The 14222-nt window shown below is 39.2% G+C and overlaps 1 protein-coding gene and 1 pseudogene across 1 annotated transcript in view; both read right to left on the bottom strand.

The window, feature by feature from the left end:
- Positions 1 to 14222, bottom strand: part of LOC139717934 (1-phosphatidylinositol 3-phosphate 5-kinase-like) — a 99375-nt gene that overhangs the window by 63484 nt on the left and 21669 nt on the right. The window contains exons 10-13 of the mRNA XM_071629419.1: positions 13616 to 13727; positions 12364 to 12502; positions 9977 to 10138; positions 195 to 269 (exon numbers count right to left, since the gene is read on the bottom strand). Coding sequence (XP_071485520.1) covers positions 195 to 269; positions 9977 to 10138; positions 12364 to 12502; positions 13616 to 13727 — 488 coding nt within the window. The remainder of the gene's footprint in view (positions 1 to 194; positions 270 to 9976; positions 10139 to 12363; positions 12503 to 13615; positions 13728 to 14222) is intronic.
- On the bottom strand, positions 3510 to 4889 carry LOC139717979 (uncharacterized; annotated as a pseudogene).

Genomic DNA, 14222 nt, shown 5'->3' with positions numbered 1-14222 from the left:
AGGCTCATTTCACAATAAATGTTTTTTCTTGTGTGTGTGCGTGTTTTTTTGTGTGTGTGGGTGCAGGCCATGGATAATATTCACTGATGACTCTTTACACCTTTGCACAATATGGTCGACAAAACGGTTAGAAGAAAATATTTTGATGTAATTTCTGATATGAGAATAGGGATGGAAAAATCTTTGTCACTCACCATTCAGGCTTATTGGGATGTTGGCACTAGATGCATCCTGGTTGATGGCTTCCAAATGACTTGCTTCATTGGGAGCTACAGACATGACACAAAATATCAAAGTCAAGACATGTACCTCTTTCTATTAAAGGTTTAACTATAATTTTTGTCGCTCTCCACTCTTTTTGTTCCTTTGTCCTCATCTACCTACACAAAAATTCCAATAAAATCTCAACAAAGTCATACAACTGCCTAAAAATCACCAAACCACCAGTTAAAAATTTGTGCAATTAAGGAAATATAGCCCAAGTTCTGGAAATGTTTCACTACAGATAAAACTCTTCTTTTTTTTTCCCAGTGCATTACGCCACAAGTAGCGTCTATAAATAACATGACCATGCCTACAACAAGTGAGACTATGAATTACAATTCAGGATGTGAATATCAAATCCACCTCAGATGCAATATGATCGATCACAATTGGCCAAAATTCATGATCTCCTTTCTTGTATGTTCACCTTTTTTGAACAAATAAGACACTAGAAAGGGCAAGGAATTGCTGTGAAAGTCTAATGTGGTATTTGTAGCTCAGCAGTCTTAGGAAACAGACTTTCTAAAGCAAGATGTGGCATACAAATAAAGATATACAAGCAGATAAAACACATATGAGTCTTCTAATATACTGTATACGCCAAATATTTCGCGAGGTTTTTATTTTCGTGAAAGCGAGTCAGCTGCAATTCGCGAAATGAAAGACACGCAAAAACATTGACTCTGATGCTGATATGACTGGGATGTATGCGTACACATTTCTGCGTTCAGTAAAGGACTCCACGGTCACGAATTTAACCACTCGCGAAATCGTCGGAAAGTCTCAATTCGCGAAAATTTAGACTCGCGAAATATATGGCTTATAAAGTAACACAAACTTTTGAAAACCTGAAACTGTGCATCTTCATTATGTTTTTATGGTAATCAATGCAACAGAAATATCTAGAAATTTCACTGAGATTACAATAATTTGTATTAGTAGTTAATAAGTACTATGACATCTGTATACACGCATGTTAAACACCTCTGTAAGAGGTTATTCGCACATTATGTACCACTTCATTAAAGGCACTTCATGACTACCAAGGAGGAATATGTTGTAACAATGTGGTCTGAACAGCATACATATGATAATATTAAACAAACACACACACACATGCACAGTCATGTCAAGAGAAATAGGACAAGTAGGACATGTACCTACATGTACACACAAGTAGACAGATATGACATCCAGCATGGCAAATTAGTAGTTAGTTTCAGGCTTGGTAAATGTTTAATTTCTACTTTCTGCATGTAGCTCATATTTGCAAAGTGGCCACAAGAATTCATAGCTGCAGTAAGCCCACTCAGTATCACATGCACACATGTGCAGAAAATTGGGTGAACCAAGAAGCAATGGAAGTTTAAAGGGTGTGTACAGTTCTGGTCGAGGTGAGGATTTAGCTTTTAACGTTTTGCGAGATATTCAGAAACCACTCTATGAGATGTCAAAATGCATGCAAATCTAAGGGGTATCAAAAGTTTATTTGATGAAAATCGGTTTTGAAATGGCTGAGCCATCCAAAAACAAGGTGAAACAAAGAGATCCTAGTAAAAGGCGTGGCCTGTCTCCGGCATTCTCATACTTTATGTCCCCACCTCAAGCGAGGTAACAGTAATTCTTACCATTTCAGACGTTACCAGTGTCGCTGGACCTCATCACAAACGTATTCCTCCGCAATAGTAATATTCATCCGCGGAACTACATTTTTTTGGGGGGGTCACTGCGTCCATCATTACTCGTTACACTAAGTATTGATGTTTTCTTCGTCGGAAGATCAAAATTGAACAGTTTGTATGGCGCGTCCTTAAAGGACAAGTTCACCTTCATAAACATAAGGATTGAAAGAATGCAACAATAATAGTAGAACACATCAGTGAAAGTTTGAGGAAAATTGGACAATCGACGCAAAAGTTATGAATTTTAAAACTTTTTGTGTTGGAACCGCTGGATGAGGAGACTACTACAGCTTGTGAGTCATATGCGTACAACAGTATAAAGAAAATGTAAAAGAAAATTCAACATATTTTCACTTTTTTCGCATAATAAAAGAGCGCTTGACTTGCCTCTTTCTAAAGGCGGGGGGAATAATATTACCCATAACATTTGTCGGTAACGAGTCAGGGGAATGTGTACTTTTTTCAAAAGATGGAATTTTGTGAAATTCTCCTTGTATTTTCCTTATAGTGTTGTACGCATGTGACATCTAAGTTATACATACATTGCAGTAGTCTTCTCATCCAGCGGTTACTGCACAAAAACTTCAAAAATTCATAACTTTTGAACGAATTGTCTGATTTTCCTCAAACTTTCACTGATGTGTTCTACTAATATTGCTACATTCTCTCAATCCTTATGTTTCTGAAGGTGAACTTGTCCTTTAACTCTCTTATTATACTCATACTTTAGGTCCCCCTACCCATCCTAGCACAATGTATGGTGCCGTTCTGCGCATTTAACCTTGATAGCTAAAGTCAACTCTCTTCTTATTATACTCATACTTTATGTCCCCCCCCCCCCCCATCTTAGCAGAATGTATGGCGCCGTTCTGCGCATTTAACCTTGATAGCTAAAGTCAACTCTCTTATTATACTCATACTTTATGTTCCCCCCCCCCCCCCCCCCCCCCATCTTAGCAGAATGTATGGCGCCGTTCTGCGCATTAAACCTTGATAGCTAAAGACTTTGGTAATAGCTAAAGACCTAGTCAACCCTCTTATTATACTCACACTTTAGGTCCCCCCCCCCCCCACCCTAGCAGATCGAAGAAAGTTTGTATAGTGCGTTCCGCACATTTAACCTTGATATTGTGTACCGGTATTTATCTCAACTGTCTTTCCGTACTCACACCTTCTCTTATTTTCGCTTGCGTTTATTACGATAATTGTAATTCGGGTATTTTACAATCGGGCATCTTTCTAATAGAAAAACTTCTACTCTCTTTGAAAAAAAAAACCAGCAGATATTTCGTAAAAACAATTTCCACTGTATTTCTTATAGTCCAAATATCTTTTATATTTTTATATTACTTTTTTATTTTCATATATAAAAGTTTTGTGATTATTAACGTCACCTAAACAATAGACCTATAGATAAAACAAATTCATTCTTACCTGTCATATCTTGAAATGGGCAGATTCCGATATACATGGTAATCCATAAAAGTAGAAGTTCAAACACCAAGAATTCAAAGAAGCAAATAACAATCAGTGGAACAGATGCACATGCGATGTGCGTTCAAATTATGACACAAAATCGTCGTCATCAGATGACCACACGAACTTAGAAGTGAAGTTATCCTTGGTGTACGGGTTTTTCGGTTTGACATGGGAGTGACAGGGACCACGGCGCTTCAGCTTGTCACCTGCATCATCGATTGGCTCGAAGTTGCTTGGGCATCTAGACTTTGATTGATAGCGTGGGCGGCTTTCGGGATTTGGGCGGATCGGTGTTGACGACGCCGCTGGTGGAGGTGGTGGTGTTGGAATGTCGACGGGAAGTGGTGACGGATTCTCAACGGATTCTGCTGATTCTTCGCATCGAATGACAGAATCGTTCATGTCCCCTTCCGCTCCAGGTTTCCCAGCTGACCACGAGTCAAAGAGAGGATCACGGCAGCAAAGTTGACGGGGACGATCTAGGGGGTAACACTTCTTCACAAGTTCAAAGAACGTGTGGAAAACGTTCTTCGATGCAGATCGGTTCCGCCACACAATCTCCGCGAGATGTGTCTCGAAGTTGGCCATACTGGTTCCATTGATCCGCTTGAGGTGGTCCTTTGCGTGTTTCCAAGCCCCCTCTATTCTGTTCGTATGCACCTTGATCACTTCACCGCTCAGGACATTTCTGTACTGCTTTTGGAAAGCATATTTGTGCACGACTGTGAAGTGTTCGTAGCCGCGGTCGTTGAGGCTGGAGTAGGCGGACCAGCCATCACTGTAGATACGACTACCTGGTTCAACATGTCTCTCAATGAGAGCGGTGAGAGTTGCCTCGTCCCGATGATCTACAGGGTAGATGATGAGCCTGTTCGTTGATCTCTCAACCATGCCGAATATCCAAACCTTGTGCCCAGGGTTTGGATTTCCTCTGTGAAATTTACACCTTCTTCCGAAAAAACTCTCATCCAGCTCAATCTCGCCTCGTAACTTCTCAGTTTCTTCGTAGTATAGGTCGTGCACAAATTGTTTGCAAAGGTCCCGCATATAGTTGGCCCAGTTCACTGATGACATGGAGTAGCCAACCCCCGACATGTTGGACACCTGTTTCAGGCTGGGGTTGAATAGCCATAACCACATGAACAGCATGATGTCTCTCACATTGAAATGAGTATGCTCGAGGAATGAGTGCTTGGTGACGCAGTAAACTTTGTCATGTGGTTGTTCCCCCTTTCTTCGGCATCTCCAAACATGTCCTGATCTTCGGTCTGTTTTCCTTTGTAAAGTGCAGCGCTAACCACACACTTCGCAAAACATCGACTTCGCTACAAGGCCATTGTCCCGCAGCCACTCCCATACCTGTTCCTCCTCCAACGAGCCAAACAATCCAAAGAAATTCCATGGATTTGAGAAATCCGAAAACGTGGTGACAGATGGATCACGCAACCGCTTACTGAAAGCCATTGTTACGGAATGAATACAGAACCTAGCACAACTCATTTAAAAATAATAGATGAAGGTAAAATGGAATACCATTTGCGGATATAAATGAAATAAACCAATGCAAACCTTTATAACTGCGTCATTAAGAGACAAGACGCATCTCACGAAGAGCGCATCATCATTGCGCGTGGTCTTCTCTTAAGAGCGCATCTCTTCATCTGAGGAGCGCATATTCTTCGCTAGCGCAGCTTTATGACTTCCAAACGCACTGGATCTTGAATTCTGTGAACCGAAACTAGGTCTTGTCTCATCATCAGCATCTGGGTTATTAACCTCGATAGCTACAACCTCGTCTCTCTTATTATACTCATACTTTATGTCCCCACCCCCCAGTCACATAAAAAAAGCAAGCTGATGCGCGTTCCGCGCATTTAACCTTGATAGCTAAATAACCTTGAGAGCTAGCCTTGACTCTCTTATTATACTCATACTTTATGTCCCCCCCCCCCCCCCGTGTAATATATACGTGGTGCGGTAATCAGCACGTATAATTCATAAACCCCGTTTTCCCCTGTTTTTCAATTCAAGCCGCGCTAACCGTCTTCCTAATACGAATTCAGCTTGATAGCTAAGCTCAACTCTCTTATTATACTCATACTTTATGTTCCCCCCACCCCCGGCAATATAGTAGTGCGGTAATCAGCACGTATAATTCATAAACCCCGTTTTCCCCTGTTTTTCAATTCAAGCCGCACTAACCGTCTTCCTAATACGAATTCAGCTTGATAGCTAAGCTCAACTCTCTTATTATACTCATACTTTATGTTCCCCCCCCCCCCAATATAGTAGTGCGGTAATCAGCACGTATAATTCATAAACCCCGTTTTCCCCTGTTTTTCAATTCAAGCCGCACTAACCGTCTTCCTAATACGAATTCAGCTTGATAGCTAAGCTCAACTCTCTTATTATACTCATACTTTATGTTCCCACCCCCAGTCACACTAACAAAGCAAGCTGATGCGCGTTCCGCGCATTTAACCTTGATAGCTAAGAAACCTCGATAGCTATAGTCAACTCTCTTATTATACTCATACTTTATGTTCCCACCCCCAAGTCACACTAACAAAGCAAGCTGATGCGCGTTCCGCGCATTTAACCTTGATAGCTAAGCTCAACTCTCTTATTATACTCATACTTTATGTCCCCCCCCCTCGCAATATAGTAGTGCGGTAATCAGCACGTATAATTCATAAACCCGTTTTCCCCCGTTTTTCAATTCAAGCCGCACTAACCGTCTTCCTAATACGAATTCAGCTTGATAGCTAAGCTCAACTCTCTTATTATACTCATACTTTATGTTCCCACCCCCAGTCACACTAACAAAGCAAGCTGATGCGCGTTCCGCGCATTTAACCTTGATAGCTAAGAAACCTCGATAGCTATAGTCAACTCTCTTATTATACTCATACTTTATGTTCCCACCCCCCCAAGTCACACTAACAAAGCAAGCTGATGCGCGTTCCGCGCATTTAACCTTGATAGCTAGCCTCGACTCTCTTATTATACTCATACTTTAGGTCCCCACCCCCCCTTTCTCTCTCTCTCTCTCTCTCCAGCGCACAGTGGCAGATGATCAACGAAGGTTTGTGTGGCGCGTGCCGGAACTACTTTCTCACAGTCACATATCGGCAAGGACAGTATGCAAGTTTAGTGAGCTTGAGGTGGGGACATAAAGTATGAGAATGCCTCTGTCTCCTTTTATTATTATCCCTTTTTTTTTATATCTCAGCCATTTGAAAACCAATTTTCATCAAATAAACGTTGAATCCTTCTTAAAATCATACATGCTCTTTCATATTTCATAAGAGGTTTCTCATTACCTCTATCAGGATTGTTCAAAACATGAATCCCCACCTCAACCAGTACTGTACAGTCCCTTTAAGCAAAATGGAACACTTCAACTAGAATGCAGAGCTCTCTAAAAGAAGGAACATGGAATATATGTCAATACATATACTAAAAAATGACTTTAGTGTTTTCCAGGTAAAAATCACTATTCACACTATCATTAGGCACACAGACATACAGAGACTCCAACTCTCCCGCTCTCGACGGGAGATCTCCCGCCGAAAGCCCATTTTTGCAAAATCTCCCATTCTCCCGCTTGAGATTTAATTTCTCCCGCCCTGGCTCTGTGTCTCCCGTTGGAAAAGATTTCTTACTTGTTGCCTTTGTATGTTGAAAAATAAGCCTTAGATAGCACGAGAGAGCATCTATAGGAACCCTAGAGCTTCCACGGCCCTGGACCCCGGCCGCAAGGAACTTCGCGCACATCAATCAACTTGAAGTATCCCGTTTGCTAGGGGTTTCAGGCGGGAGAATCTCCAGATCAGAAGGTGCTTGGGGTTGGAGTCTCTGGACATACACATAACAGGGATCATGTCCATATTGACAACTCGTTAGGTGGTCATCAAACAAAAGTAATTGAACTGATCACATGTAATGGTATTTCAAATCATTTACCAACATCTGTGCAACTAGCATGCCATGAAATTTGTATTGATGTAATTTCAATATCAAGATAAAGATACATTTCTATCAGAGTTGCATGGAGCATGCACTACCTGATCATAGCTACTAACAGATAATAGCTACAATCAAAATGTGTGTTGATCATAGACAGTACAGGTATTCTTTTCTCTCTTCAGGAATAATGTTCTATGCAACTAATATTCAGCTGGCGATGATTTCAGCTGCCCATATACACTGTATGTAACTTAGATATATCTTAATGCCGATAGTGATCAACACTTCAGTTTCACACTAAAATGCTACAGTGTACAAGCAAAAACAACTGTTGTCATCTGTACTTCAGAAAAAAAAAATATGTTAAAAGTGGTTAAAAGTGGTAAAATGATAAATATTTCACACAAAACACGATGAAAAACATCAACATACCTGTAACACTCAGTTCTCAAGTGCTTTTTCTCCTCATTTTGTTGTATTTCTCCTGTTCTTTCTCTTCATCCAACAGACACTGATCTATCAATCTATCAACCTATTTAACCATCTATCACTCTCCTTTAATACTAGCAATTAATCCAGTAATGTAGACATACATCTCCTCCCCCCAACAGGGGGCCTCTGGAGCTCATGAGACTTGAAAAAGATATTTATTTACTATACATTGCCATTCAAAACACATGCAGTGCCAAATTGTTTTTATTAGTAGACTGTGTGTTTCTCAATTTTCTAAAATTTCCCACGGCAAAGTAACCTCAAGAATTAAAATATCTCACATGCATATGTGACCCGCTACAACAAAAGGATCCGAAAGTTGGGAGAGGACAATTTTCTGAAAATGGTATGACATAATTCCCTTACTCTTCTACTTTAATTTCATATATAACACAGCTCATAAAAGTACTCGATTGCGGAGATATCGATGATTTTATTAGCGCATGTCAAGTGGTTGAGGAAATCAGAGTTTCAAGAAAAACGCCTTCAAAGTTTTCCTTCCAACGCTATCGTGATCAAGGGGATGCGAGACAGTTTTCACCGCTTGACAAAGAAGGTATGCTCCTATAGCGACCTCCGGGATGTTCATTCAAGCTTAGCGCTACCGGTCTACGCATGATCAGTCAGTAATCAGGATGCCACACACTGACCAATAAGATCACTCCCTCGTTGCTAGGGGCGGAGTCTAGCTGCAGCGCTAAATCCAAATCTTGGGACATATTTCAGTTACAATGAAAGTTGGAAAATCAAGGCCCAGAAAAACTCTGATTTCTTGCCTTTCCTTTGATCATTTAGTTCCGAAATTTTGGCAGATGATAGACAAAACATTAGACTACAAAATTATGGCGAAACAGAATTCCGATAGTTTTGACCAATTTTGATGACGTCAAACTCGTTTTTCTCGGCTCAGCCATCAGTGACTTTAGGATCCTTTTGTTGTAGCGGGTCACATATAATGAAATCATCGGACAAATGATGTTACTTCATTTTATAAGGTACATAATCATATGGTGAGCTAGGAGAGCTGTTTTTTGTTCTACTTTGAGATGATGCAGTACTGAGCATGATCATGGTAACCAAATAGTAATGAAGCTATTATGTGTACCAGCATTTTCAGACTACCAACTTGAATGTCACTTTGGTGTGATTGATTGCAAGCAATTTTGTTCTTATTTGTTTGTTATTGTTAGATCAATAACAGAAATTAGAAGCATGGTGAAAGGGTTAGTATCAAGAGGAGCACAACATCAACCATGTGAAATAGCATTCAGTGCATAAGACAGCAGATCAAAGTTGAATTTTGGCAAATGGAAAAAAAAAAAGATGAATTTCACTCCAACACACAAAGCCTATCAACAGCATGACCAAAAGAAAAAAAAAATGTGTATAACTCAAAGAGCCAAAGTCATGTCTGCTTTTTATGGAAGTGAGGGCTGCATGCATTTGTTTGCTGGCTTGATAATCATTTGTGATTTAGGTTGTTCTATTACGAATAAACCAGCTTGAAAATGTGATGGCCTGGTTGGAGACTTGACGTTCAGAAAGGCCCCTTTTCATGTCCAGTTACTGGTTTGAAAGGCAATATTTACTTCCTTAATTAATGTGTCAATTGATATGATTTGTAACAAACTTTGAGATTTCTTCTAAGTAATGAGGAGACTGTGTTTGATGTGTGCTCTATGCGTACTGCTTGCAACTACAGTACTATGACTAGTTTGATCAACATTCAAACACAAGATGGATATTATGCACTCAGATAAACAAAGAACATCTACGCAGGCAACTGGGCAGGCATCCAGTTAAGGAGGAAGGGAAATGTTAGCCACATCGGGAAACGCAATTCGAGCACAGACATACTAAGGTGGGTTTGACTGAAACACTTTTATCAAGTGGCCAAAACATGCTCTTTGAGGTACAGAAGAGAAAGCACAGCTCTACTATGCAGGCAGACAGAGACGACAAAAAACACCAAAAGTGAAACAACAAAAATACAAGAACACTTTGTAGGAGAATACCCCAAAAGAACCACAAGACAGGCTTAACAGAGAAAGTTGGACAGAAATTTCTGACAGAAGTTCTCAATGTAAGACCTGTGTGAATTTCCAACTTGAAGGAAGGGATTGGAGAAGAGTTGTATTTCTGGCGAGAGTCTACATCACAGTGGCAGTCCTCAGAGGGGCGGCAATCTGCACCTGAGATGGCAGGGGGCCCATCAACAATAGTGGGCACTTCCATACAGGTTGTCTTGCGATCTATGATCATCGCAAGATATGCAGCCAGTATTCAAGATGCCATGGAAGGCAGCAGGAAATAAATTGAACAGAGTCAGTTCAGCTTCATGTTCAATGTTCAAAATACAAATGGATGCTTTTTACAGACCAGACATACATTCAAGTTCATAATTCACCTATCAATGAAACAACAGATTCTAACTCATTGAAATTTGGAAGATATCAATCTTAAATGTTATTTCCTTATACACTGAATTGACCATGTTCAACAGCCTAAGTAGTGTAAGTCACAATTTAACAAAATTTTCAACAGGCATTTAGTTTGGAGGCAAACACACAAGGCTCATAACAGCAAGAGAAATATGAACTTCATTCTGGTGTCTCCCAATATGTAATAAAAAAAATGCCAACTGCATGTCAGAACTACAGTTCTGTGTATAAAGAGCACATACATGTAGAAGCTCTTTTCAGTATATCTGCAGGGGTAAACTCCCATGAAAACAAACTCCCATGAAAACAACTCAATTAGCTAGTTATATTTCAATAATTTTCTAGCAACAGCAACAACAACAACAAAATATAGTCACTGGTATGCCTCCACCATACAGCACAGGCTCTCCAAATAAGTCTAGAGTATGTCTTGACAATGTGAGACGACATGTTTGTCCCAAATATGTCGAGTGTTTATTTTCCTTGAATATCATTTCATATGGATGAATGGCTAAAATAATCGTTTACAAGAAGGCAAGTATTTGGGAATTTCAGCATTTTCACTGGACCTTTGACTCTTGCCATTTGACCTTATGGCCCTCTATTCTTCAGATAAGTACTAACTGGTAATATCCATTTGCATGACAATACTTTGCGCTATTTTCAAAATATGGGGAAAAATTGTGACATTCTAAAATGTTCACTTGACCTCTAACTCCATGGCCAAAATCTTTCCCTTCAAAATCATTGTGCAGTAATGCATGTATATATCTGATTACTTTGATTAAATTTATGCATTGAGTAATCTCCAAGGTATGGAGAAGAGGTGCAATTTCAGACCTTTGACCCTTGACCTTTGGCACCTTGACCCAAATATTTCAAAGAGAATCATTGGCTGTGTTTATGCTTTCCTTTTTTGGACCAAATTCAACATTTTGAAATGTGATTAGTGCAGAATGCGATTCTGCCTTAGCATGTTTCATGGGGAAGCATAAACACAAAATCACATATAAACATTTAAAAAACTGACCATGAATTTCAAGAAGATGAAATTGTACACTTTGGGTCCTACTTCGGACCCTCCCCCCCCCCCCCCCCCAGCCCCAAGGGGGGGGGGGGCATCTCCAGATCTGCCATGAAAAAATTTCACACTACAGTCATCAATTTACTTACTCATACCATTGACATAGCTCTATTACTTCTGGTTCTAGAGGAGATTTTTTAACAATTCCTTTATTTGGGGGGTCTGGGGGCCCCAGGTGGGGCATGGTATCCATTTAAACAATTGTGATCCTATCCCCCTAGGGATGCTAAAATTGTACCTGCCAAGTTTGGTGAAAATCCATCCAGGGGTTCCAAGAAGTAGATAAAATTTCAAGAAAACTTATGCACAACACAAAACGGATGCTGCACAAAAAAAACACAACATTGAAAAGGGCCACTCGCTCTCATGTTCTCCCGGGATCTATCCAAATCACTCTATCAACAACTTCTCTCGCTCCAAGCATTAGGCAGCATGTAATATACACTATCTAATCTAAGATGTCAGGTCTTTTCAAAATGCTACACATGTAGTTCTGAACATATCTTCTACATGGTGCAGAGCATGACTTCAAAGGAAAGCTGAAGTTCTTTCTTCATCTACATAACACCTTCCTGGTTTGATTCAAGTGTACAATGTCACTGTGGCTTCCCAAGATTGTTGTTTCTTGTCCTCCCAAATGGACATTTAATTTTGGAAGCCACTTTATAACCACTGACGCTCACATATAATTCTTAAAGAAATCTGGATAAATGATTTTCTCAACATATACATTGAGTTTGCTGGTAACATGGGAGTCACACCAACATCCACAGCCACACACAAACACACATACACAGATCTTGACAAATATTGATGTGTCACTGCTTTCAATGTTACCTCACACTATCTAACAGGGTTAGGGATGATTTTATATTAAGGAGCACACCATTTAAAATTGTCTGATAATGTCATCAAATGTTTGTCCCTCTAGAATCAGATGACCTGTACTTACCTAGAATATCATCATCAGATGCCAGATCATCCTCCTGATGTATGTCTTTGAACCAGGATGGTTCCATAAACTCTCCATATGGGGGTGGCTCACTCATCTCATCAAGAGGTGGTTGCAGGTCCTGATTAATTTCTGCCAACTGTTGCATTAGGTAAAATGAAAAGATAGATGCAATGATGAAATATCAACACAAACCAGATAGATCTTTACATCATGTTATGAGTATCACTGAACACACAATCATCAAGTGTATATACAGGTTAAACATGTGGTAGAAAAGCGCCTGATAAGCATGTCTGACTCAACTCAAAGGCCTTGATAAACAGCAATAGCTTACGATATGTCATGACCATGAGTGTATGTAAAGGATACATTCATTATGTCACTGTAGTAAGGTGAGGCAGTTGCACTATATACATATGACAAAGCAGTGCAAAATATGACACAGCAAGGACAATACAGCCCAAAGATAACAAATCTTGAAAAATGTTGGTTTTGTTGGCTACACTACAAAGGAGGTAACTAGCAGCTACATAGCAAGGGACCTATTCAAATAAACACAGTACTCGACAAATATCCGTGTAAATAATAAGATTTTAAATTGATTTGTTAATATTCAGAGCTCAACAGAACAACCATTTGATGAGTTTTTTATTTGAAACATGAAGAGGATCCCTTGGTTCACTTATTTGCCCAGACACAGGAAACTGAAAAATGGTTCATAAACATCTGTTGGTTTGGAATACTTCATTAATATTGTTCAATTCAAAACAAAGTAGTTAGAGTAATCAAAAAGTATGTGTCAATGATTTCATGATTACATACACCTACTTTTCCTACTCTGAAGATGACGCCAGCCCTGTTTAGAATAATGATGTACTTTATAGCATTGCTTGTTTGCTTGTGAAATCACACATATGACTCCATGTTATGGCACTTGCATTTATCATTAAGACATGTATTCCAGCATTAACAAATCCTCAATAATGGTTTATCTCAGGATCATTACATACCTCTTAACTAAAATTCACTACCTCCATTTTTCAAGGAAATGCTGGGTAAACTTGTGAGCCCCCGTGCTTATTCATCTTTTTATTTTTAGATCATTTATGACTATATATAAAATGCATCCCTTAATTCACTATCACCTGCAGTTTTCCACAGAAATCCTGTAGTTTTAATATGATGCAATGGGAATGGCTGTCGCAAAAGAAAATGTAGCTCAGTACATGCAGTTAAAAAAAATCATTACCTCCCCTTGACTGTAGAGGGCGTATCCATCATGGAATACGTGGTCAGATGATGCAGCACATTTCAGCCACTTTGCATCCAGGAGGGCCTGACCAATTGCCACAGCTTGGACTCTGAGATGAAGGAGGCAAGTACATGATTTGAGATTTGATTTTTCTGAAAGGTTACAAAAGCTTAGGCCATTACAAATAATATCAAATCAAATCAAATCTGCCATGTACTGTTCACATTCAGATCATTTGTATGTCAATACATTATAAAAGCTGATAATTTCTCACTTTGATAAACATTTGCTTGCATGTATCATGTGAGAAGTAAATGTATAAATAAATAAATAAATATATATATATATATATATATATATATATATATATATATATATATAGTACATAATCACTTTTTTTACTTTTAAATATCATTTTTAATCATTACTTTGTTTTTGTTAAAATATGAAATAAGCAGGTTAACAAAATGTTATTCTTGCTACAAACTGTAAAACCTTTTAAACTCTATGAATAACGTTAACCTCCTGCGCAAATGCCAAGCACTACTATACTTTATGAAATGATGGTAGTCTTAAGAAGATTTTTTCCCACAATTTTTGTTTG

This window comes from Diadema antillarum, unplaced genomic scaffold (genome assembly GCF_040938485.1).
Source record: "Diadema antillarum isolate AM-2024a unplaced genomic scaffold, OU_Dant_1.0 scf00000086, whole genome shotgun sequence".
Classification (NCBI taxonomy): domain Eukaryota; kingdom Metazoa; phylum Echinodermata; class Echinoidea; order Diadematoida; family Diadematidae; genus Diadema; species Diadema antillarum.
Note: the sequence above shows the minus strand (reverse complement) of the source record. Positions and strands in the feature narration are given on the sequence as shown.